This window comes from Heterocephalus glaber, unplaced genomic scaffold (assembly GCF_053883595.1).
Source record: "Heterocephalus glaber isolate CG9 unplaced genomic scaffold, H.glaber_assembly_v1.0 deba00001610, whole genome shotgun sequence".
NCBI lineage: Eukaryota > Metazoa > Chordata > Mammalia > Rodentia > Bathyergidae > Heterocephalus > Heterocephalus glaber.
In genome coordinates this window covers 30,035,379-30,061,026 of record NW_028258381.1, presented here as the reverse complement: position 1 = coordinate 30,061,026, position 25,648 = coordinate 30,035,379, and the positions used below count along the sequence as shown (strand labels likewise).

The following is a 25,648-nucleotide window of genomic DNA, read 5'->3' as shown; positions in this document are numbered from 1 at the left end:
AGTTATTGTACCTTCAAGTCCCTCTATTGAGAAATCTTCTCGCTTACAGGAACATCTATCTCTTCTGTTTGTACTAGTTTCCAGAGAATTACTGAGGTCAGTCCTAGATTGAACTGCCACTTCATATTCTGCTGATAAAACAACAGCTTGATTTTTATCCTTGTCAGCTCCGTGAGCATTTAACACAATCTCACCCCAACTTTTCTCAGCATCCACACTGTCCTGCGCTGGGTAATACATTATAATATGGGTAGAAGTATCTGTTAAATTTTTCTTTATGTCTTTTTTAGCTAAATCCCATCCCTCAGGATTGGCATCTTCAATGTTAGATACAGAGTCAATCTGGAGAGGCAAATTCAAGATACCTGGGTCTCTGTCACCAAATTTACCTGCCATGTCTTTTTCTGATAGGTCAGCTTTTTCAAAATAATTTTCAAAGGGTTTTATACTTTCCATGCATCTCACTCTGAGATCTTTCCCAGTTCCCTTTTCACTAGCTTTAAAGCCCTCCTGGTCTTGTTCTGCTATAAGTTTGAGATCCACAGCCTTATTTCCTGTGGTTTCACATATTTTCTCTTCAGATTCCTTAGTACCTTCTACTGTCTTGATATCAATAGCACCAATGTCTACCTTTTGACATGACTCCACACCTGCCCATACAGAATCTTCTGTTTTCTGGTTCTCCTGTTCTTCATGTGACTTTTTAACATCTTCATGACCTTCCCGAAGAAGGCCAGCTGTTTCCATGGCTGGCATCTCTGAGTAAAGGAATTCATGTGGCTGCTCCATCTCTATACAAGTAGCAATAGCAACTCCAGCCCCAGGCATGGACTTTGGGGATAGCTGTTCATTATCACCTGGGGGAGGAGGTCCCAGGACATGCTCACCCTGTTCCGCTACAATGGACCAGTCAGTGAAAGGAAGCATTCCAGTGGGTAATCCCACGTCTTGCCCTGCTTCAGAGAGACACACAAGGTCTTCTCGAGATCCACTTGGGGTAATTTCCTGGCTCACACTGTCTGTAACAGCAACCAGGCCCCAAGCAAATGCACCTATGCTAATTTGAGAACTTTGAATTTCTTCAGCCAACCCACTGTCTGAAGTTTCCTCCATAATCAGGTTACACAAGGAAAGACTTTTTGAAGAGTCAGTCTTTAAAGTATGCAGAAGAGCAAAGGAAAAAAAAAAAGATAAGATGAAATAGGCCATGGAAAGATTACATGAGAAACACAAAGCTTTTCAGTAGCACAAGCTAAAAAAAACTAAAAAGTGCTTAAATTAATTAGCTTAACGTTAAATACGTGACTAGCAATGCAATAGGGGAAAAGTACACTCTCTAAAGAAAATGTATAGCAAGTATTTTTAAAATCCAGAACTTTCTGGATATTTACCTACCGGGTGTACCAAATCAGTGCTTGTCTGTATGGTTAAAAAAAATAAGAATAATTACTAAGGAAAGGGAAGAAAATTCACTGGAACATTAAAATCTCATGCTGTTCAGAGACAAGGTTCCATTAATGGTTGTGACTTTTATTGGTTTAGGGTTAAATTTTACAACTTATTTTGTGATAGGAGCAATTTTTGTTCTAAAATTGTTTAAGACTACTATAGAAAAGGCACAATTTAGCACAAAGAAAGCCTCTGTCAATGATGTTTTAAGGCTAGTGTATAACTTCTGCATTAGTAGACTCTGAAATGCAAAGTTCCAAATAAATAAGCCAGTCTGTGAATACTAGCATAATGTCCAGCAATAGAGGTCAAGAAATTACACACTGTCACATGCTGTGATGCAGAATCAGAATATAATCTGTCCCAAACTCATCCTTCCCTGGGTTCTACCTTTGAGATAGGGTTCAGATGGAGGATGAGCTGATGTGAACCACTTTGATTGGCCTGAGAGCTCTCTTAATACTCTGCCCTCAACCTACGAGCCAACTTCGGCACAGAAGGAAAAAATAAAAACCCAGGAAGTTACAATGACTAAGAACTGTGAGCAGTTATGGCCAGAAAGTCATTATTACACATTGTTGTTATTGTTATAATTCATAGTAAGTTTGTCCTCTGAAATATCAAAAGCTCCTTCTAAATGATACATCCACTCTCACCATACCCTTTCCAGCTAGGGCACAAAAATGTCTTATAGCTCTAATGTAAGGTAAGAAATGTTGGAATGATTAAAAATTAGCCCTGTCCCTTTAATCTCCAAGAAAATCAACAGAATTGAGGATAGAACTCAAATGCTCTGAATGTCTATCCCTCAAACCCTTGTTATAAAGATGTAAGTAAAGCAAATAACTCACTATAAAAGGCACATTTAGTCATAGGGAGTTTCAACATGTTCACCTCTTCTCTGGAAAGCTTTTGTGATGCTTCAAGAATCCTCAAGAATTCAGTATAAATCTACTACTGCAGATGGGTATCTTTTTTGTTTTATGAAGGAAAAGCAACAGTGTCATTTCAGAAGACCAGACCCACTTTCGTTTTGCTGTCTTATGAAAAAGAGAAGGCAGCATGAGACTCAAGTTGGACTAGAGCTTTTCTAAGACCAAGTCCCTACCTGAGGGACATGAGGCTTGAATGGGTGCCACCAGTCTCCCAATTTTACAGTACCGATGGAGCACCACAAAGTCTTTTTTAACTCCAAATTCCGGAAATAACTCATCCTTGAATGACAGCTTAGTTGAACAGATAACCTCAGCAATAATATCTACTTTTTACTGAAACATCCTCACTTCAATACCTTTAATTGAAACATACTCTACAAATATTATCTTATTTAATCTTCCCACAATCCTCTGAGGTAGGCATCTCTTTATTTTATGAGAAAAATTGAGGCTTAGAGAGTTTTAGAAACTGCTCAAAGTTACAAGATTGGAAGTATTAGAGTCTGGGCTCATATCCAGGCTTTCTGGCTCTGAAGTTCAAATTGTTGCTAAACAAGCTTCACTGAACATAAAGATGAAATAATGGTTCCTATTATGCACACTTTGTTTATATTCTATTTAAAAGCAAGCACATAGATGTATCCCTTTTATTACAAGTGCTCTGGTCACCCAGCCTCCTAGAAAGAACCAAAGGGGCACAGTGCCACATTCTCGGCATCTAGTCATCCAGCAGTCCAGGCCACTGGCACACTATTCTCTACAAGAATTTCCTGGTGCTAGATATGCATAGAACTTTCAGGGGCTAATGACTGTTCTAGGGAAAACACTATCATTAAATGTGTAAGTCTCCCTTCTATAACACATGAATAACAATATAATATGGTTTCCAAACTTTTATAGATTAAGATACATGAAAAGAATGAGTTCTTAGAGGTCTTACCGTCCATAAGTCCCACGGCAATGTCTGAAACAAAACAAAAATGCTCCTATTATACAAATGCCAAATATTTAAAAATACGGGGGGGGGGGGTCGTGTGGCAAAAATACATAGAAACGATGAAAGTTTTTGTCACTGTAAACCTTTTTAATACAGTACAATATCCTTCAACAGAACTTTCTTTGGTGACAGAAATCTTTCGTCTGTAATCCAATATGATAGCCACTAGCCATGTGCAATTAGTGATTAGTGGGCACGTGAAATGGGCTCGTATAAGAAAATCAAATTTTAAATCTCACACAATTTTACTTTTAAGTTTAAACAGCCACATGTAGCTAGTGGCTACCATATTGGATAGGACAATTCTAATCAATCTGCCTTTTGCTATGTAAGTGGAAAAAACTATATTTGAAATATGATGAATGGGGTTGCTTTAATATACACAGTATTAAAATAAAGTGTTTGGATATTAGAGCTTATCACATCTTTGAGAAACTAGATACTAATTTTTGTTAATGCTATTCCTTCCCCTATCATATTGAAGAGGAAATCATATGACCAGTCTGATGATAAATGAATCCCAGAAAAGTAGTTCTTCAATATGTTGAATTAGATACCACACAACTCCATTGATTGGTAATTATGCAAATTATAAGGGTGCTCACTAAGACATATGAATAAATTATACTTACTTGTGGGATTTCAATTATAAATCTTATTGATCCTGAAGAATGAATCTGGATGGTCCACGGGATTTCTACTGTTGGTGGGAAGACTAGGGGAGATCTATCTTTCTTATTTTCTCTGTGATTGAAAATTGCTGCTAAAAGCTTATGTTTCTGTGACTAGATCTATGTTCACCCACTTGTTTTTGTTTTTTTTTAAATTTTTTTTATTGTTACCGGGGATTGAACTCAGGTTCCTGCACTTTTGAGGCTGGTGGTGTAACCACTGAGCTAAATCCCCGGTCCCACCCACTTGTTTTAAGTCACTGAATGTAAACAGTGAATGAGAGAACCTGGCAGTCCCCATTTTAAATTATGACCATTTCCAGGGGGGAGTGCAGATGTTACCTTTGGATTGTGAAGTAAAGAGAGCTTGGCCTGTGGTTCTGTTGTCCCTCCACTTAGCCTGGGTTGATCCTAATAGCACTGCACTGCTAGCCCTGTATCTCTGTGCAGGTGGCTGGCCTCCTACTCAGCACTCTCCCAGAAGATAATGAAGACAGGAGGGCAGAACAGATCTGTTTTGTACATGGGCTACTCTGGCATCTACTATGCCTTTTCTGATTATCCAGATGGGTTTCTGTGTCCTTGCCTGACAGCCCTTTAAGAAACACAGATCCTAAAAGCAACCACACATCTCCACAGAATTCAGACAGCACACATTTTCTCCAAAGGAAAGCAGCAATGTGAAACGAGTGTTTATCATTCCACAGGATCCTGAAAGGATGTGTTAGCTCATGTGGACACTGTGAGATCGCAAGACAAGTCTATTTTCTGCTAGCGGGCAGACCATAAACTGAAAAGGAGGGGTCAGTGATGGGTAAAGGAGATGGTTATGAGTGAAGGCAAAAGAGGCTATGGGATATAACAGCCTGGGTGGTCTCTCATGCAGCCCAAGACTTTCTTCTCAGCACAGCAAGAGAGAGGGGAGCAGGAGCTGGGACTGCTCTGCAGTGAGGTGACTCAGTTACAACCACCAGGAGCCCATCAGAGTTTATTACCTGGCTCTGGAGAAAAACAGGGATGCACAGAGCTGGCCCTAACCACCGCACTGTGTCTCCTTCAGAATGCATACTTTGGAAGATATAATCAAGTTTTTTAAAAAAACTTTGTTTTGATTTGAAAGAATCCTTTAACCCAAGTGCAGGGATGCAGGTCTGTAATCTAAGCTACACAGGAGACTGAGGCACGAAGATTACCCAAGCTCAGGAGTCCCCAGTCCCCAGCCTAGGCAACATAGAGATACACACACACACACACACACACACACACACACACACACACACACAAAATCCTTTAGTTTTAAATCCACACAAATTTGTACAGTTTACAGATTAATTCAATCATGAATTGATATAAAATTATTCCTTTGATTCAAATTTGCACACATAAATGCTGTGGAATCTCTTACCCACTAGACATTTCATTTACCAGGGAAACTTAACATCCTCCGTGAAAGTAATGGACTATGTAGATTACGGCAGAGAAAGTCCCATGAATTCTGTTGGCTGCTCCCAATGACAAATCTCTCACAAAGAATGCTGAATTACATAGACATTTGTTTTCTACTTTTTGGGGGATGCCTAGGTAGAGCAGAGCCCTCAAATTTGCTCTCAATGTCTACTTCAACATTTACCAAAATATGCTTTCTTAGAGAATATTCCAGTGAATACTGAGACAAATTTGCATTTAAAACAGATGTCTGCAGTCAAGCAAATTTGGGAAACTTTAAGTTAAAAATATATAAATAGTTTTTTAAAAGTAACTGCATAACCTCTTAGAGCCCTGAATATTGTATATAAATTGTGAATCTCCAAGAAAAGTTAATAGAGACAGCTTCCTGAAATATTTACCTACAAGACCTAGATTCGCAAAGCACTTGAAGGCTTGTGTCCAGCCTACTTAATTTCCTACCTACTGACATATTAGACTTTTATTGTTCCTATTTTAAACAGAGAGGACTATAGAAACCCAGTCGCATTCTAGAATAAAGAAGAGATTAGAAAGAAGCTTTGTTTACTGAGGTTCATATTTAGCAGATTGCTACCAGTGGTTTACTGTAAAGTATCAACATGGCTTCAAAGCTGGGCTTTACAATACATTTGCATTAATTAATTTATAGTGTATTCTAGTATCTCTAGGTTTGCCCAAATTCATACAGGAGGTCCTAAAATACCTCAGAAATACTAATAAAAGCAATTTGTAGTTTGATAGATTGTGAGTCAATTTCCTTCCACTAGCATAGAAAAGGATAAACTCAGTATATTCTACAGATCATTAGAGCACCTATCATAAGCATCTCCCTGCCAGAGACCTCATAGCAATCACTTTTGGCATGGGAGAAATGCTGAGAGAGACAAAGGGATGAAGGGATGGACAAGAAGAGCAAGGTCAGCTTGATACTACACACACACACACACATACACACACACCCCAGGATCACAGCAGGGGGCTTCTGCAAGATGGAAGAGGAGCGCACCACCCTGAGTTCAGAACAATCGAGGTTGTAGAAATTGTTGTTAAGGTAGAGTCTTGTGATCATTTTAAAGATGCCTTAAGTTACCAAGTATGGGGAAGAAAAGCAGAGAAGACAGGAAGAAAACAAACCTCAAAGCCAAAAGAAAGAGATTCCTTGGGGGAAGCCATACTACATATCATTTGGACCTGGAGACCTTCACAAGGAAATGATGGCACTGATAATTACCCTGCAAAAGACAATTTCTGCACAAACAAGAAGGTATGATTAAACCAGTTCTGTGGGAAGAAAAAGCTAATAAAATGGGGAAATTTCTAATAGTTAAAAAGGTCCTCTTTCTACCCCTCCTTCCTTTTAGGAAATAATTATCAACCAAAAGGAAAAGTAGACAATAGTCACTGGAAAGGCATTGAGGCCATCAGTTACCCCCACTGAGCTTATCAAGGGTTCTGAAATATTATCCAGATCCAAAAATCATTTGATACCTGAGACATGGGTGAGTGGGTCATTCCAGCAGAACCTGCAGGTGTCACTTCTGGCTTGAAGGGGTCAAAGTCCAGATCCAGCAGAGTCTCCTCCTTCTTCACTTCAGTGACTTCATTCTGTTAAAACAAAACAAAATATGCGTTAGCTTGAATGTGACAAGACTGCATAGAATATCCCACACTGAAACCCTCTAATAACCTTAGGCAATATGCCCCAAGTGCGCTCTGACAGTTTACCCCTTAAGCGGCTCATCCACACACTTCCAGAGTTCAACTAAATGTGGGGAGAGGGAAAATAACCAACTCTGGCCAAATATAAGCAGAGTGTCCCTGGAACAGGTCCCAGGTTCCAGTTCATGTCTTTGGTACAGCTATAAGTCCACCCAACAAAGACTGTCTTTGAGAGGTGTCCTAATGCCACCTGGGTGCAAAGAATCTCCTCCTGTCATAGCTTGTATCTGGATGTCCCCACACAGCCTCATGCACTCACAGGTGGGACTATTCAGAGCTGGCTGGATCTAGGGTGCGATGCTGGCATTAAGGGTGCCTGACCTGGGTGTGGTGGCACCAGCCACAGGGTGGGTAGCTTGGATGGAATATAAAGGCAAGCTTGCTTGCTTGCTTGCCATGGACTGTTTCTCCTCTATGAGGTCCCTCTGCCATGCCACCCTCCCTTAGACCCAGCCAACTGTGGACTGAAAACTCTACAAACTCTGGGACAAAATAAGCCTTTCCTCCTTTAACTTTGGGTATCGGGTATTTTGTGTCAGCAACAAGAAAAGTTGCTAACACACCTTCTGTATTAGCTCAGAGAACTCAGATCAGAAATTTACGGATGACCAGAGATAAAAGGGGCCAAGATGTCAGGCATGGTGGTGGTGCATGTCTATCATTCCAGCGCTTGGGAGCCTGAAGCAAGAGGATTGTGAGTTTGAGGCCAGCCTAAGTTACATAGAATGTTCAAGTCTGTATTACACAATGCAACCCTGTTTAAAAGCAAAAACACCAACACTTGGACCCATTAGAGTAGGCCACCGCTGTGATGTTCCTCTTGGAAGCTAAAATTTAAAAGAGAAGGGACAAATTAAGTATTGCTGACCACATTTCACCTGGCTCCCCCTTAGTGTACTTTCTCCCTTGAGTTAGCTGTCACATGATCCATTATTCATGAATACTATTATTTTTTCTACTGTTTATAAGTGAGAGGGATAGTGACAGGGAGACAGGACAGAGAGTGCCATGTCCCCCAACACTGGCTGTAAAATGATCTTCTCTTTAATAACATTGTTAGATTAGAAAAAACATAAGCCAAATGAGACATGGAAAGCTGTGCTATGATAATAACAAAAAATCTATAATACTAAGCTTTAATCTCTGTTCATAGGAAAACAACATGGGCTTGAGGTTGGGCTCACCCAGGCTCCAGTTACTCCATAAAGGGCAGAACTGAGACAAAGTCTTCATAAATAATACCACACTGAAGAGAACTGGGGTCAGGTTCACACAATTCAGATTATACATTTTTGGTATTTGATGGAAGCTTTATTCTTGAACATTTTGTTATCTAGAAATTGAAAATTCATACCAATGGGTAAAATAATACATGAAATTATAGCTATTTGGAGCGATATCTTAAAGAACAGGAGATATTTTCATTAATATTAGTCATAGGCAGGCATAAACTTTTCCAAACTTTCAAATGCATGAAAAGCTGCAGTAAGAGTGTAATAGTACTTCCCCTAGTACATCCACCCTTATTGTAGAAAGAAAGCTGCTTATACATCATGCTATTAGCCTTGAGTTTTCTATTTTTCAGCATGATTATTCCTCATATACAAGAGGTGATCAAAAAATGGTGACTGTACACATTTTTTAAATTGGTTGCAGTAAAAGACACATTGCCACAAATCCCCCTCCAAATATACCTACTTGGTTCAAACACACTTAAGCCACCATTCTGGCCACTTTCTGAAGCAGTTCTGGAAGTCCTCTTTCTTGAATGTCTTTATGAGTTGTGATTTAAAAATGCAGTGAAATGCCATCTAACAGAAAGGCAGACTCTTGAAAACATTACAGTGTGTCCTCATCCACCTTATTCACCAGATCTGGCACTGTGTGACTTCTGGTTCTTTTGAAAGTCAAAATGACTAGGAAAGGTAAATGCTTTAACTGACTCAGGACACTGAGGCACCCATAAGAGTGCAACTCAAGACACACACAAAAAAGATTTTTATAACTTTCATAAGGACAATGTTCTTTTGGGAACTCTTCTTTCTTTAATATTTAACAATCACAGAACTGATTCCCTTGTACTCTATTCAAAATCTGCATGAGTTTTGTTGTTCACCAACTTTTGTACTGGTGTAAGTTATATTACTGAATTTATATAGGACTTAGAATGTGTTTGGAATTATTCTAAGAATTTGGCACATATGAGTTAGGCAGGTTGGTTAATGCACTGTTGGTGCTGTCTGATGATGAAAATGCTGGCTTCAAAGCAGGACTTCACTGTGTTCTCCAAACTGCATTTCACTTGCATTGCCTAATCTCTCCGAAAAATAAAGGGAGAGATGTTATCACTTGCCCCCTTAGGAGCAATGAGGGTGAGCCTTTATTGCTGTGGGTCTTCCAGGCGCAGAGTGCCAAAGGCAGGACTGCAGCCCAATGCTGCTGACCCCTGTGCCTTCACAAGCAGCCACTGAGACTCTGGTCTCACATCTCTGCAGCAGGAACACCAGGGATCTGCAGAAGAATTCCGAGTTCTGTAAGCTCAGCATGAAAATTTAGGCCACAGGATTATGCCAATCATTCTGTTTGAGCATAACAGATACCCTTAAGGAAGCTTGAATGAAAACTGAAAGATCAACAATGAAAAGAGGCATTTAATAATAATGGGTTGTACTCAAATTTTGATTGTGATTAGTCTGGGGGTACTCCTAGTTTTGCCACTTACTAGGTGTCTCTTGAGCAATGAATTCAGCTTTTTGAGCACCATTTTCTTCATTCATAAGATGAAGATAATAATACCTAGTAGAACTGCCATGAGTATAAAGGCAATAAATGTATGCAAATATATAGGAAAAGCTCAAAATAAAATCAAATGTTACGAATTATTAATAGCAACGCATTATCTGTAACTATAAAGTTACTATTATAAAATATCCATAATCATTTGACTGTCTCCAAAATGTGCATTTAGCTCCTTCAGGTTTAACTTTTCTTACTTTTACCCCCTCACTTTTGAGAGGCGTCCCTTAGGCACATATATTAAGAAATATTTTGATAAAGCTACAAAAAGGCTTTGCCTGTTTATGTGAGATTCCTATTTAATAAAGCAGACAAGTACTCAAAACTATCGTTGTATGATAAAACACAGTGAGATTTAATTTTGTAAACACAGCAAGATAGAACTACTCTTTTCCCATCCCTTCCATCTTCCTCACCATTGGAGTAGATCTGAGGTTCATCAAGTTTTTAGGGAACTTGATCTTCAGAACTGTTTTACCATCAAAAGTCTAAAAGATATGACCTGGAATGTATTCCTAAGACAGTTGAGTAGCTGTGTAAATGACAGTGGGGGTATTTATCCAATGGGAAAATATGGCCAAATACAATAATCTTCTGTGCTGATTCATGAGGTTTCTTCTGCTAGGGATACTGCTTATTAGTAACGTACTGGACTTCTTCAATAATAATACGAAAATAAAATTGAAATGGATCATCCTATATTAACATATCAGACAGAATCTTTCCAGATACTTCTCAGCTTTTTAGTTTCTAGTTTGCAGTTAGCATCTCATTTTATCCAAGAATTGCTATTATTTTCCTTTATCTATTTTTTTTTTAACTTTTTTTTTTGGTACTGGGTATTGAATTCAGGACCTTGCGTTTGGGAGGCAGTTGAACCACTGAGCTAAATCCCCAGCCCTTTCCTTTATCCATTTATCTATCCATGGCCAGATATTATTGTTGCAGAAATCTTGGAAAGAAATACACAGAGACACAGAATTCGGATAAAATAATAAAATTTCTTCTCGGGAGCTGGCAGAATGCCAGAAACCAGTCTGGTCAGTATCTGCCCTTTGTTCAGCATTTCCCTTTTTATATCCTTTTTAGCCATTATCTCATCCCTAGTGGTCTTTGATGTGTAAATACAATTCCAGTTCCTATTTACAAGTCACAGACACAAGACAGGCATATAAACATTGTAAATTCACTCTGGCATGGTAACTTTGTTAGGTTACTGAAGTTACTGTTAGTCAGATAATGGTCACCTTAAACAAGGAGTTACAGGAAATGCAAATCTTAAAAGAACACATTACTTATTTTGCTTCTACAGCTACCTTAATATTCAATCTATTAAGTTATCTAAAACTTTTCCATATCATTATGACCAAGATGATACAATCCTTTCATTTATAATAGCCAATGTTTTCTTGCAACCCATTCAACATATTTAATATTATAAGTACATTTATATACATGTATGGTGTCTAACTGACCCAAATATGGAGCATTTTAAGTCACACTATTTTTAAATGAGACAGTTTTAATCATCAATCCTAAGATACACATGGTTCAGCTGTCAATTTCCCTGGAAGAAATATGTGAATTCACTGTGGAACTTTGTTGATGGTCACGGGTTTGTACCATGTGGAATCCTGACAGTTTAACACAGTGGCTCCCACACTGGGGACTGGGTCCCATCAGCCCCACCTAGGAGCTTGCTATATAGAGATGCAGATTCTTGATCCTGCCTCACACCTGCAGATCAGCAGCTCTTCTGGATGGGCTGAAGTCATACACAATAGCTACTTATAGCTACCAAGGAACAAGCCACTGAATAGCACCTTGATATGTTTAAATAAAGCTATATTATCTCATTCAATAAGACAGAAAAAAACTAAAGATGTGATAGGTCTCCCACCACCTCAGCAGCTATTATGTATAGTAGCTGCCCTCTTCTATCGTGCCTTGACCCCGCCCCTGTGTGACGTCATGCCAAGATGGCTGCTCCCACCAAAGAACAAACCCTTTTTCCCAGCATGCCCCTGTTCCTGCCTAGAGAGTAACCTAATACTCGCTCACCTCCTACCACCTAGTGACATCACAGGCTCCTCCATTCCCTAGTCACTACCTCCCTCAACCCCACCTCAGCCCCTACAAACCCCACCCCAGTCTCTATAAAAGACTCCGCCTGCCCCGGCCATATTGCTCTTGTCTCTCCTTTGCTCAGAGATAGCCGGGAAGATCTATTCCCCTAATAAAGGCTTATTGTGGCCTGGTCTGGTCTTGGTCTTTGGCCCTTTTACCTGACAAGATGAACCTTGCCCTCCCTGTCAGTTTGCAAATATGGACATGAGGTGTGGCCATTTAGTCAGCGGAAACACCAGGTCACACTCTGTGGTCTAGCTGCTGAAACCAGGGTGATTCTCAAATTCAGAAAAATAACAAATACCACTTCTGCATCCTTCCCAGATTAAAAGAGAAGAATACAAATAAAGTGGGGTCCCCTAAATGAGATGCACAGAGTCTCTGCTCATTAGATCTTTCAAATTCGGCTGCAGACTAACAGATGTGACAAGCAGCAGTAAGCTATGAAAGGCGCAGGTGGAGAAGCACCTTGGGGTCCTGAACAAATCACCAGTGAAGCCCAAGTGAAAAATGCTGCTACCCTTCTGAAAGACTTCCTCTCCCTCCGCCACCCCCCCAATCTTAACTGTCCCCACTGCCCTTACTCAGCAAAACTAGCAAAAGTTAATGCTCCCAGAAGGCCTTAGGGCACTCTCCCGAGTTTGTAATTTTCCAAAGTGCTTAGATTGCCCCCTCTCCCAACATGAAGGGTCCTTATCCGGAAGCCAGCAAATTTCAAATAAAAACATTTAACAAGACAGAACACTTGTGAACCTTGTCTTTACTTCAGAAATAGTCTGTGTGCCACATTCTGGCCACTTCAGCTGCCCTATCTCCTAAGTGAGGAGATCCTCAGCTAAGTACACAGAACTTGAGAGGACCAAAGTCTCTAGCTGTGCTGGAACTGAGAGGGTGCTCATGGCGGGTCCAGGAAAAAGCAACCAAGTAAAAGGCATTATCACCCTAACACATATTCACTGTGAAAATTCATGTAGCAAAAAAGAGAATGAAGCTGGGACAGCACAACTTGGAAATTAAAGATGCTAAGTTTGGTGTCAGGGCAACTGGCCAGTTTTGGGCAAGATCATTTGGCTCTAACACAACTATCACAGACATCCAATTTGCCCATGCACTGATAAACATACAATTTCCCCCTTCTCAAAGAAGCTGCTAATCCATACTTTATAATTTAGTTGACTTACTGAATTAAGCATCCTGTATAACAACAGAAGATAAACAATGGCTCAAAACACTGCATCTATTGATAAATATCCTTGAAAGTGATGAAGAATCATGATTTACCACTGAGTTTTGATTTTCTGAGTTTCTTGTTATTATTAATTGACTACCTTGGGTGTTATCAATGGGATGTGATTACAACCAAGACATTAAACACAGTGTTACTATTCACGTGCTCAGGAAAATAAAGTATTGTCTTAGCATCTCCTGAAAAATGTAAATATTACTTCTGACCCTATAGAAAATGATATTGGCGTGACATCTCTGGGGAGTTTCACTCAAAATAAGGAGATGGTTTTGGTGGCATTAGGAACAGTTCTGGAGGTCATAACTATTCTGGGTCTATGAGACAACACAGCCTGCTAGAGGGATAAGTCCGCAGGTGGCAAAGGCAGGAAAGGTGGCCCAGATGTCTTCAAAAGCAGTGGGAATTCTGGCACTCCCATTTTCCTAGTCATATAAATGATAGGACCCTGCTACAGGGCCAATATAAAAGAAACAATAGAAGGAGCAAACAAGAATTAACATATATGCAGAGATTCATCGAAGTTCTTGGGAAGTAACAAAGCAACTGGAAGTAACCTGTGAAACAATGCTCATCGGGGGTTTGCACATCCAGGCCATAGGAATACCATGGTTAAGTATGGTTTCCCAAAGACATTATTACAACATGAAAAAAATCTTGATAGAACTTCAGTAGAAAAGTCAGAATTCCATAACAATACAATCTAAATTTTATGGTACAAAATTGGTAAGTACTTAGAGAAAAAAGTTTCAAACAAAGTAAACTGAAGTGTATTTAATGATTACTACACTTTTTTCATTTTATACTTTTCAACATGTTTTCAATTTTCTATGAATATTTTAGACTACTCTTAATAAAAATAAGAATATTTAAATTCTGTATATGTCCCATTTAAGAATGCTTTAGACATACAAAGTAATTAAAGCAAGCTTGAGTGACAATTAAAATTATATTCCTGGCTCTAATATCTGCCACTTTCTCTAGAGCTGTCCCCAAAAAGTTATCTCTCCACCATGGAACTTTCTTTTTCTTTCTTTCTTTTTGCGGTACTGGAAATTGAATCCAAGGCCTTTGGACAGAGCAATACCCCAGTCCTTTTTTATTTTGAGACAGGATTTCACTAAATTGCTAAGTTGTTTCAGGCTGGGCTCAAAGTTGCAATCCTCCTGCCTCAGCCTCCCAGAGTGCTGAGATTCTAGGCCACCATGATATTGTCAAGGGCATCTTGTCTCTGTACCAGACACTCACCTGTGAAGGTGTTGTCACATTGATTTCCGGAACAAAGTTGTCCTCAAAGAAACTGATGATATTCTCCTGCTGCAGTTCCTTTGTTGGGGTGACTTTTGGCAGAGGTGGGACAGGTGGCCCTTTCCTTGTCTAGGAAGCACCAAATATAAACATTAAAGCAGCCAAAGAACAAGTGAGGCATGAAGAAATGTCATGTCAAGAGGGCTGGATAGACATACTGAACTCTGAAACTTAGATCTGTGTGCAGAAATGATCCTACTGGATTCAGTTCAAGAATGCTATCTATGTGGGCAGCTCCCTGACTACTGATAAGCTATGGTCCCACAGGAAGATCTCAGGCTATGTGCTACAGTTTAGATCTAGAATTCCCCCCAAAAGTTTCATATGTTCGGAAGTGAGTGGTGATTGGATCATAATAGCATTACAGTCATCAGTGGGTTCATCCAGTTCATAAGTAAATGTGTTGTTAGGAGGTGGGGTCTGGTCAGAGGTGTAACCTAAAAGAGTGGATCTTGCCATTGAGCCTCTCTCTGCTTCCTGCGTACTATGAGATGAACACCTTTGCTCTGTCATTCTCTTCTACTACGCCATTTCTGCCTTGGAGCCAATAACCATGGACTGAACCCTCTGAAAACCATGAACCAAAATAAACCTCTCCTAAATTGTGAGCGTCGGCTATTTTGTCCTAGTGATTGGAAAATGACTAATAATCTATGATATGGCAGTCTATTTATCTCAGCACAAGCACATACAGGGTTGCAGGGCTTTTAATGTTATGCTAAAGCAATACCTTCACTGAAATACACTGAAAATGATTTCTCCTTTCAGCAACAAATTAGAATTGTATAAGTAAAATCAGGCAACTTTTCTTCTGAATCACTGAGATCAACTTAGGCAACTTCCATCCTATTTCCCACTCAGAATTTTGAGATAAAACAGGCCTATCTATTACACATTTCTCTTTATGACTCTCCTGAGTTTACTGTATTCATGAAAACTTTCACTGGATTAGGAACTTCAGATTTTCCCGTAAGAATTTTATTTTCATCCAAAGTAGGGAAAATACGGATGGGAAATTTTTCTCTTTGTCACTTTTGCCTGGCCTCCACTGTCTCATTTTCAATCATTTGTTCCACATAATTTTACCAAGTGGCTACTAATGTTAAATGACACATAAATATTCATTTTTCTTGGTGGGTTTTGGCCTAAGTATAACCAAAGTGCTAGAAAAAAAGGTTTCATGAAATCTTAAAAGACTGAACGACATTTTTTTTCCAGTAGTGAAGATTGAACCCTGGGGTTCATATATCCTAGGCAAGGATTCTGCCACTGAGCTACACCTTCAGCCTCTGAAAGAGAAGATCTTGAGAGCAAGAAATGAGAGGAGGTAGGCATGCTAGTCTGAGGCAGCTGAGATGTTAAATCCCAAAAGATTCAAACATTGAGCACTGTTAGAAATATAAAAGTTAAATAAGAAAAACAGACGAATACCTTAATGGCAATCACAGTGAGTTCCCCTACTCCCTTGGTACATGTGCTCTCCCCTTACCTGTGAAGGTGATCTGGGCCGTGCTGGGGCAGGAGACGCAGGTGCTAGCGTATGATTGGGACTGGCTGTTGGGCTGGGCAGGGGTGAAGGCTCCTCAGGAGGTGACGGCGTCTTTGCGATGCGTAGAGGACCTGAATCACTACATGAACATGGAATTAAGCAAGAAGTCTTCTGAGAAATGGGACTCATTTGATCTGGGATTTTTCGATCACAGAGAAATCCTGGTGCTTAATAGGTACTGTCTGTTACCTGACTCCCTAATTCTCGTTTATTCTGGTCATTAGACACAGAGATACTGATAAATGGTGCCACTTCCTGTACCCTGTGAGCCAGATCATGCTCATCTATTATCTGCCTTCATAGTAGCTATGCATCATTATCTCCAGTTACAGGGAAGAAGACTGGAGCAAAAAGAGGTTTAAAAAACCCCCCTAAAATCCCTCAGTAATTTAGTGCAGGGTTTCCCAGTCCCTGGGCCACAGATCAGTACAGGTTCACTGCTCATTAGTAACCTGGGTTGCACAGCAGAAGATGAGTGGTAGGCAAGCTGGAGAAGCTTCATCTGTATTTGCAGTGGCTCCTCATCACGGCCTGAGCTCCACTTCCAGTCAGAACAGTGGGGCATTAGATTCCAAAGGAGCTGGAACCCCACTGTGAACGGTGCATATGGGGATCTAGGTTGCATGATGCTTTTGAGAGTCTAATGCCTGATGATCTGAGGTAGAGCTGAGGTGGTGATGCTAACTCTGGGGAGCAGCTGCAAACACAGATGAACATTAGCAAAGAAGCTTTGAATGCACCATAAATACAACACAATTAAACCACCCCCAAATCATCTCCTCCCCCCATCTATGGATAAGGTGTCTTCCATGAAACCAGTCCCTGGTACAAGAAAAAAAGGGGGTTGGGACTACTGATTGAATGGATATGAATTCAGGTCTTAATCATACAAAATTCTTGTCTCTCCACTATGCTAACCAAGCACTAAAGAATCTTACCAGCCTAAACTGAGTTGATGTAACCAGTTTCACTTTTGATCTACAAGAGAATCTTGGCATGTTATAAGCTACAGAAAAACCTACTCAGAAAACTATACTTTTTATATTCAAAGGTGTCTTAGAAAAACATAAGCAAAGCTTTTGTAGGAGTGTGCTTGCTGATATCATTTGGAAATAAATTCATTAATTACTTCTTTTTGCACCGTACAAAGCAATGACAACTTGGCCACCTCGAACTGTGCAAACACATCCTTCGGCTAATGAGATTCAGTAATGTTTACTGAGAAGCCACTATGTTCTTGGCACTGGGCCAGAGGCTGAGGGACAGCTAAGCACCATGACTAAGATAGAACCTAGGACACACCTTACTCTCTAAGAATTTCTAAAGTCTACAGCTAGAAGGAACAGACTCTCAAGCCTAAAATAAAAGAACAGATGCACAGCAGTACGTCTACATATCCAAGTGGCAAGGGAAGTGGGTCCTTCAAAGAATATACAGGCCACATGATTGAGGCCATGTGTCAGCAGTCAGGGCCTATGATGGAAAATAGCCCCAATCTATGCTCTATAGAGAGTCCCCCAAGTCACTCACCACCTCGTTCTGCAGAGGACATTGGAAAAAATTAAAGGAACGTTTGTTAAGTGACCATGACTTGCTTTTTCCTCACTTTATCTGATTCAGCAACACTGAAATTTTTAAACGCACCCTTTGCATTGCCATGTAAAGGAGCAACCTTAACTTTTAATGTACTTCATTTTTCAAACATCCCAAAGTCATTTTGATATTCCTGTTCTAACCTTTCCTTTGCTCTTAGATCAGTATTGAAATAACCTTATTGAATCATTAACTTGACTCCTTTCATGTGTTCTTTTAGACAGTGCTCTTACTCTTACAGGGAGAAGATATGCTTACTGTCCTCTGCAGTGCAAGCATAGCAGAGATTACAAGTCTTAGAATAAGGAAACTAGCAATCCCCAGAGGCATCCAGACACCAATCCAGGTGGATGTTGGGGCATGTGTATGACTATGTGTGTTCCTATAAATGCATTCGTATAAGTGTGTGCACTGATATTAAAATCACAAATATAGGAAGTCAGGACTGCATATTACCTTAAAATTTATTTAGCCAAATAGTATATTGCTTTTTTACTGATTAGAAAATAATGAGATCTTTAACCAGAGAGGTTATTGGATTTACTCAAGAAAAACAAAGCAAGTTAACTGTAGTCATAAAACTGAAAGCTGGATCTTTTCCACCCCAGGATGTGCTAACTTGCTTTCCTTGAGTACACAATGCCTGAGAAGATGGAATATAAGCAATTACAAAATCACAGGAGAAAGCTGGTACAAAGCCAAACCCTGGCAAGGTGGACAACTCATCTGTGGGTCACAGGGCTCCCAGTGTCTTTGAATGGCATGTCCACAGCAGCCACAAGCAATGAAGCAATAACAAAGCCGGGGTAAGATGCTGGCAGGGTCTCACCTACTTCTTTACTTTCCTCACATGGATTTGTCACAAACATCAGCACTCACAATAAGAACAAGTATTGAGTACCATGAGTTGGGGGAATTCTTTTCTTTTTCACAGAAAGTAACATGTGTGGAAGTAGAAATTATATATTAATTATTACTCTCTGGTCCCAGTAAAGCAAAGGGGGTAAGGACAGAGAGAGAGGTGGAGAGAGGCAGAGAGAGGGATAGATAGGGAGAGAGAGAGAGGAAGAGAGAGAGAGAATAAATTCTGTTGTGACCACAAGAACCCTTGTGGCATATCTGAGAGCCAGAAGTAAATGTGAAAACACTGACTTAAGGTTGGTGTCAATCACTAGACAGAAAGATTCCTTTTAGACTTTTACTGATGAAGAAAATCAAATTAAGATAGTAGAACCTTATCCACAGAATGCAGAAATTTCAACCAATATACCAGCATCGTGTTAAAGGTGTATGGAAATCAAGTTGGCTCTGAAGAATAATGGCTTACCTGGGGGCGCCTTGGATGGTGAAGGCCTTGTCAGCATGCTGGTCACCCAGTTTTGTCATCACTTCATACAGCTTGTGGCAAAGCTAAGGGGACAGAGGCCACTTGTCTGTTAGCTGCAAGTCATCTTGGTGCCAATACAGCACATCCTCCCCAAGAAAGAAGCAGTTTATTGAGAAACTAAGACTCTTATGAGAATTATGGTGGCCTTGGAATAAAACTAAACACATAAAAACTTTTTAAATAATCACAATATATTTAGCACAAAACAAAAGCCTGCTGCTTATATTGATTCCACTAGAAACAGCCCCACAACTACCCTATGGAACTAAAAAACGTCAATCCACAATACAGCTGTTGATTTTCTGAATATTTTGAAACTAATTTTTCACTAGCCTAAGAAACCACTTGAAATTCTGACTCTACAAACAGATTAAAATGGAAAACAGGACTGTGGTCTGTAACAATAATCTCCAAGATAAACAGAAACTATGTAGTCACTACAGAAAACTATACAAATACTTCAGAAAGTAAATGGGCCACTACTACAAGACACATGCTAAAGGAAAAACACTTGGGATAATGCTAAGCCAATTCACTTGTTTCCAAAATAAATTTTCCTTTATATTCAATATGGAAAAATAATCAGCATTACTCACCACTGCAATTTCCTTATGAAACTTGGCCTCCAGACTGGAAACGTTTTTGAAAGTGTTAACATAAAATCCAACTCGGCTACCAAGCAGAAATACAAAGAGAGAAGCAAAGAGAGATCAGTTAGCAAAAGCAGATTTTAATGGCAATAAAACATTTTGTTTTCTTTATGCAACTTTGAATAACACTGGATTAAATAAGACAATTCAGAATATGCACAACTTTTCCTTATCTTTAAATGACCAGAAAAACATTTTTTGGCATGGAGCATGGATTGTCCTAAAATTCAGTTAACACCCTAAGACAAGGGCTCTCAAACTTTGGTGTACGTTAAGAGAGTGTGTTTCTGATTCAGTAGGTCTGAGGTTGCAGACTGAGAATATGCATTTCCAACAAATTTCTAGGTGATACTGATATTGCTGGTTTAACACTTTTGGAAGAACCATCCTGAGAATTTGTTTTATTTTAGGTATGTGTCTTGAAACTTCTGAGATTGAGAAAATTATTTTTCATTTCTGTAAAACACAGGCGATTTAGCTTCAGTATTACATACTTGAACTCCCAACTCTATATAACAGAATGAAATAGAAAACACATAAATGAGCTGCAATTGTTGGGCAAAAGTCATAATGTGCTATCGCTGAGAAAATAAAAACACAAGCTGCCCACTGACAGTATCTCAAACATGTTTGTGACAGGAACTCAGTGGGGGATGTTGCGGCACAGAAGCGAAGTTACAACACTTTTCAATTTTAGGTGCCTAAGAGTAAGTCCACCAGCCACGTGGATTCAGCCTGGAACGCTCTGTGCCTCTAAGTGAGAGATCTTTGCACTCTATATTAACACAATCTTTCTGAATACATCTGAGAAAATTACTACTTTAATTCATGTTCTTGTTTCAATGGAATTTTCAAAAATAACCCCAATACCCAGATTGTTTCATTAGATTCTAAATCTCAATGGAGAATCAGGTAAGGACTTAGTTATCAGAAGCATTAGGTAGATCTAACATATGGAATAGCACCTGTTCAGAGAGTTTATAATATGTTCAGGCATGAGATAGGCCTGTACAAAGGGGGCGCCCATGAGATAAAAGGAAAGGAAGAAACTGAACCTCTAGATGAGCTGCACCTTGGAATGAGAAGGACTCCAATATGCAGGGGTGGATGAATTTGCCATTGTTATCAAAGCTAACAGAACCAGCTGTTTAGCTACTTTTATATGCTCCTTCACTTACCCCCTGTGGTGGTGGTCCCATTTTACCAGCAAAACTAAGACACAGAAGGGTTAACTATCTAAAGTGATGCAGTTGATATAAGGAGAGCCAGTATTTGAACCCAAAATGAAGAAAATACAATAGAAAATCATGGAATATTTGATGAGAAATGGTGTGTAAGGATGAATTTTGTATTTTAGTGCCAGCAAGCTTTGTGCTGGAATTAAGTGGTTTAGTCCAATTTAGAGCTTCAGAAGCAAAATAATTGAGCAGTAAATCCACCAATAAGACTGCTTCCATGGCTTACCTATTCCTTAAATTCCTACCATATTACATTTAATCTTAATTTCTTATTACCACAGTGAACATATGACCCTAATTTCATGTATTTTGCTTTTAACAGATTTCAAATAATGTACTTATTCATACAGAGGTGTGTGCATGTAGCTGGCTCTCTATTAATCAAAAATTTTGGGGAAAATGCATCTATACTAAGTATATACACAGACCTTTCTTTTACTCATTATTTCCTAAACAACACAGTATTTTCACTATGCATGGTATTATAAGTAATTAAGACATTACTTAAAATTTTAAAAAAATTTCATTAGTACATGTTTGTAGTATGCAATAATTATATTCACTGTGGGCAGTTGATATATGTACATAATGCATCTTAATTGTTTTTTCTTCTCTTCCCCCTCCACTCCTTCTCTATCTGAATGTGAGTAGATTATATGCAAATATTATGCCATTTTATATAAAGGACATGAACATTTGTGGATTTTGGTATCTGTGGGGGGATCCTAAAACTAATTCGCCGCAGATACTGGGGACAACTGTATGTATTTACATAAATACATATGCATACACATACAGACACATACTAACAAAGAAATCCCTGGCACAGTGTGCTTAGTATATATAAGTACTTAGAAGGATCAGACCAGAGGCTGTGAAATGGGAACTGGTAAGGCAGATAGTACTCAAGAGCAGAGGCCCTTGCCATGTTTATTTGCAGGGAGTGAGCAGTGCCTAGGCATGTTTGAGATGGGGGAAAGGACAGAGCTTGTGTCTGAATTTGAGGAACCAAATGACACAGCAGCTGGATGAGAAACGAGGGACAATGAAGGCTTCCTGACCACATCGCATATGGGGAATCTACTCATTATACTGATTGCAGAGAAGTCTTTCAGGGGCCCAGTAAGTGGCAATTCTCTATAACTCCAGTCAGTGGAGACAGTTATTTTAACACCTATGGACATGCAATCCAGTTGGAGGAGAACCCAGAGGGCTTATTAACAAATACATGCTTGTCCATATTTAAAATGGATTTAAACTGAAAGACACAGAAGCAAATTATAAAGTCACATGTGACTGTTTAGCTACTGCCGAAGACCATATGTGATTAAATATCAAAAATGTGTGACTATAGGCACAAACAGCTAAAGGAGCTGAGAGAAGGGACTAATGGGCCCGGAGCCAGCTGCAAACACTTGCTATAGTGGACAAGCTGAGGTTTCCCAAAGGACATGCTGCATTTAAACAGAAGGTTGGTATAGATGGGGAGCAGGCTATTGAAGCTTATTGACACATATTATTTTCTTTTTTTTTTTTTTCGCTATCAGGGATCAAACTCTGGACCTTGCGCTTGTGAGGCAGGCGCCAGAACCACTGAGCTAAGTCCCCATGCCTGACACATATTATTTTAATTGATAACAATATTCTATGCGACAGGAACCTGGAAAAAAACAGGGGTAGCTATTCTATTTGTAGACAAAGTGGATTTCAAGCCAAGACTGATTAAGAGAGACAAAGAAGGTCACTATATCCTTGTAAAGGGAACAATCCAAGAGGAAGATAATAATCATAAATATATAGGCACCAAATACTAGTGCACTCAACTATATAAAACAAATATTAACAGACATGAAAAATCATTTAAGCACTAATACAGTTGTAATGGGGGACCTCAATAGCTCACTGTCACAAATAGACAGATCAACTAGACAAAAAATCAACAATGAAATTAGAACTGAACCAAACTTTTGAACAAATGGACCAGGCAGATGTCTACAGAATGTTCCACCCCACAACATCAGAATATACATTTTTCTTAGCTGCACATGGGATGTTCTCCAAAACAGACCACATACTAGCTCATAGAACATGCTTAAGTAAATGCAAAGGAAATGAAATTATCCCATGCATATTATCAGACCATAGTGAAATGAAATTGGAAATCAACAGCAAAAGAAACCACAAAAACTTCATAAACACATGGACATTAAATAACACGCTCCTGAACAACCAATGGGTCACAGATGAAATTAAAGAAGAAATCAGAGAGTTTCTACAATTAAATGATAATGACAACACAACATACCTGAACTTAGGGGACACAGTGAAAGCAGGCCTAGTTGATAATTTCAATTTAATAAACAAAATCCTAATAAATATCTATGATTAAAACTTTATTCACAGCTTTCTCATTTCCCTAATGTAGGTTTCTTGTATGTAGATGCTGGTGAAAGGCCTAATGAGCTTGGATGTACACTGTTAAACTTTCTAGCTGGCTACGCTACTGGTAGTTACTGAACTTTTAATATTGCTTTATATGCAACCTCTGTAAGTTTGAGAGCTACTTCTAAATTTATATTACTTTAATTAAAGTTAACACATTTTGCTCGTTTATTTATCATTTGCATTTATTCTGAATCACCTTTTTGTATGTTTTATTTCTTGGTGGGTTTCTTATTTATTGATCTATAAGGACATTTCTAGTAGACATATCAAAATTTGGATATATTTAGCAGAAAAAAGAACCCCTATTCTTCTATATATAAATTTTGAATTATTTTTTGATGTACACCATATTTCAAGTTGTTATATCAATTATTATTTAGAGAAATAATTGGTATAGTACCAGAAATACTTTAGAATAACTAACCATCTGTATCTTTCTAATATCTTACTGTTTCTTTGTAGAATTTAGAAATTAAATTAACTAGTATGCATTTATTTAGAAAAATAAGTATTCAATTTTTAAGCAACTTATCATATAATGATTTTTCTTCAATTTATGAAATCAAAGACTCTTCAGAAGTAAAGACTACTTTTGACCAGTTCATTATCACAGGCCATCACCTGATACAGCCTTTGGCATACAGTGAATATTGCAGTGAATATTCCATGGATGGATGGATGAATGGCTGAATGAGTGGATGGATGGATGGATGGATGGTTGGATGGATGGATGGATGGAGGCTGAATGAATGAATGAATGAACTTAGCACTCATTCCATTGGAAAAGAACATCTGATGTACACCTGGTTTGTAAAAGACAAGTGTTACCAGCTGTGAAATATGCATACACAAGAGTATTAGGCTCTGGGTTCCGATATTATGTGCTTGGAAGACTCATTTCACAAGTTCTTCCTAAACAAGTACCCTGAGACATTATCACTTCCCCCAAAGGATTTCTCCATGGCATCACCAGGTCCCTTCTGATTAGCTGTCAAAATGAACTGAATTTCTTTATTAGACATTTCCTCGCTCTGGGAAACAATGGAAAGAATAGCTAGGCTTATCATAGCCACAGCAAGGAGGCCAGAACAGTCTCTTCACTATAGTGATACTGAAGAAAACCTGTCTCTCCTGGAGGACAGGGTCACTGCCTCCCTGGAGCTCACACACCAGCTTTTAGCTGCACCCATCTTCCCATTCACTGAGCACAACAGCACCTCTCATGGCTTCCCTCTCCCCCGCACCCCATTCTAACTCTAACACAGCAAATCTCAACATCCATATGACTACACAAGCGAAAAACAAGCCTGCAGCTCATGATCCCAACATCCTGTCATACACATCCTGTATCTCACCATCATTCACAACTCTGATATAGGATGATCCAGGGGCATTCACTGAGCTGATTTCCTAGGCCATGAGACCCCTCTCTCCTTTATTTCTACCTGCCTGTTCACAGCCTGCTTTAACCTCTGTGAGTCTCCTGCCCTTTTTCTTCCAGCCCATCGCCCTGCTCAGGTCCAGCTCCTATTTTGTCAAGTGTGGGCCCTGAAGCACAGCCCTCAACATTCTCTGGGTTGTCCCATCAACATCCTCCTCCGTTGTCCTTATCCCCTCCTTGCTCCACACATTCCTAGTCTTAAAACCTCCACCTTTGCCATTGGGACTGCCATCTTCTCAAAGTGACAAGAGCTATGTTCCAAAGGTTTCCCTTTGCCTATCACCTTCCTGGATCTGCAGCCACTATTCCTTGTCCCCGTCACAGTCAAGATTCACTGCCTCTGCTTTCTCATCTCCCATGGAGGCTCCAGTGTCTATACTCAAGCTTCTGATCCCACCGTCAACTGGATCATCTTTGGAACTTCACCATCTTTCATCTTGATGTTTCTACTGTAAATGATGCATTTGGCAGTAAAATTCTCCTTCTTCTAAGCTTTTGTAATACAACTCTCCCCAGACACCTTGTATGTCTATGATTATCTCTTTTTAGGTTTCTCTACGGCATGCTTTTCTGCATATTCCTTAAACATTGGGGGTCTCAAAGGCCTTCACCTTGCCATGTAATTTATCTCGC

At 39.3% G+C, this 25,648-nt stretch overlaps 1 protein-coding gene across 7 annotated transcripts in view; it reads right to left on the bottom strand.

The window, feature by feature from the left end:
- Positions 1-25,648, bottom strand: part of Amph (amphiphysin) — a 216,124-nt gene that overhangs the window by 35,017 nt on the left and 155,459 nt on the right. For 4 of the 7 annotated variants that reach the window (XM_004840264.4, XM_004840266.4, XM_021254557.2 and 1 more), the window contains 7 exons: positions 19,838-19,913; positions 19,182-19,264; positions 16,202-16,340; positions 14,653-14,781; positions 7,008-7,124; positions 3,325-3,348; positions 1,396-1,419 (listed from right to left, as the gene is read on the bottom strand). In XM_004840264.4, coding sequence (XP_004840321.1) covers positions 1,396-1,419; positions 3,325-3,348; positions 7,008-7,124; positions 14,653-14,781; positions 16,202-16,340; positions 19,182-19,264; positions 19,838-19,913 — 592 coding nt within the window. Of the gene's footprint in view, positions 1-630; positions 1,153-1,395; positions 1,420-3,324; positions 3,349-7,007; positions 7,125-14,652; positions 14,782-16,201; positions 16,341-19,181; positions 19,265-19,837; positions 19,914-25,648 lie in introns of all 7 variants that reach the window. The other 3 variants (XM_004840265.4, XM_004840267.4, XM_087195818.1) reach the window with 2 other exon arrangements.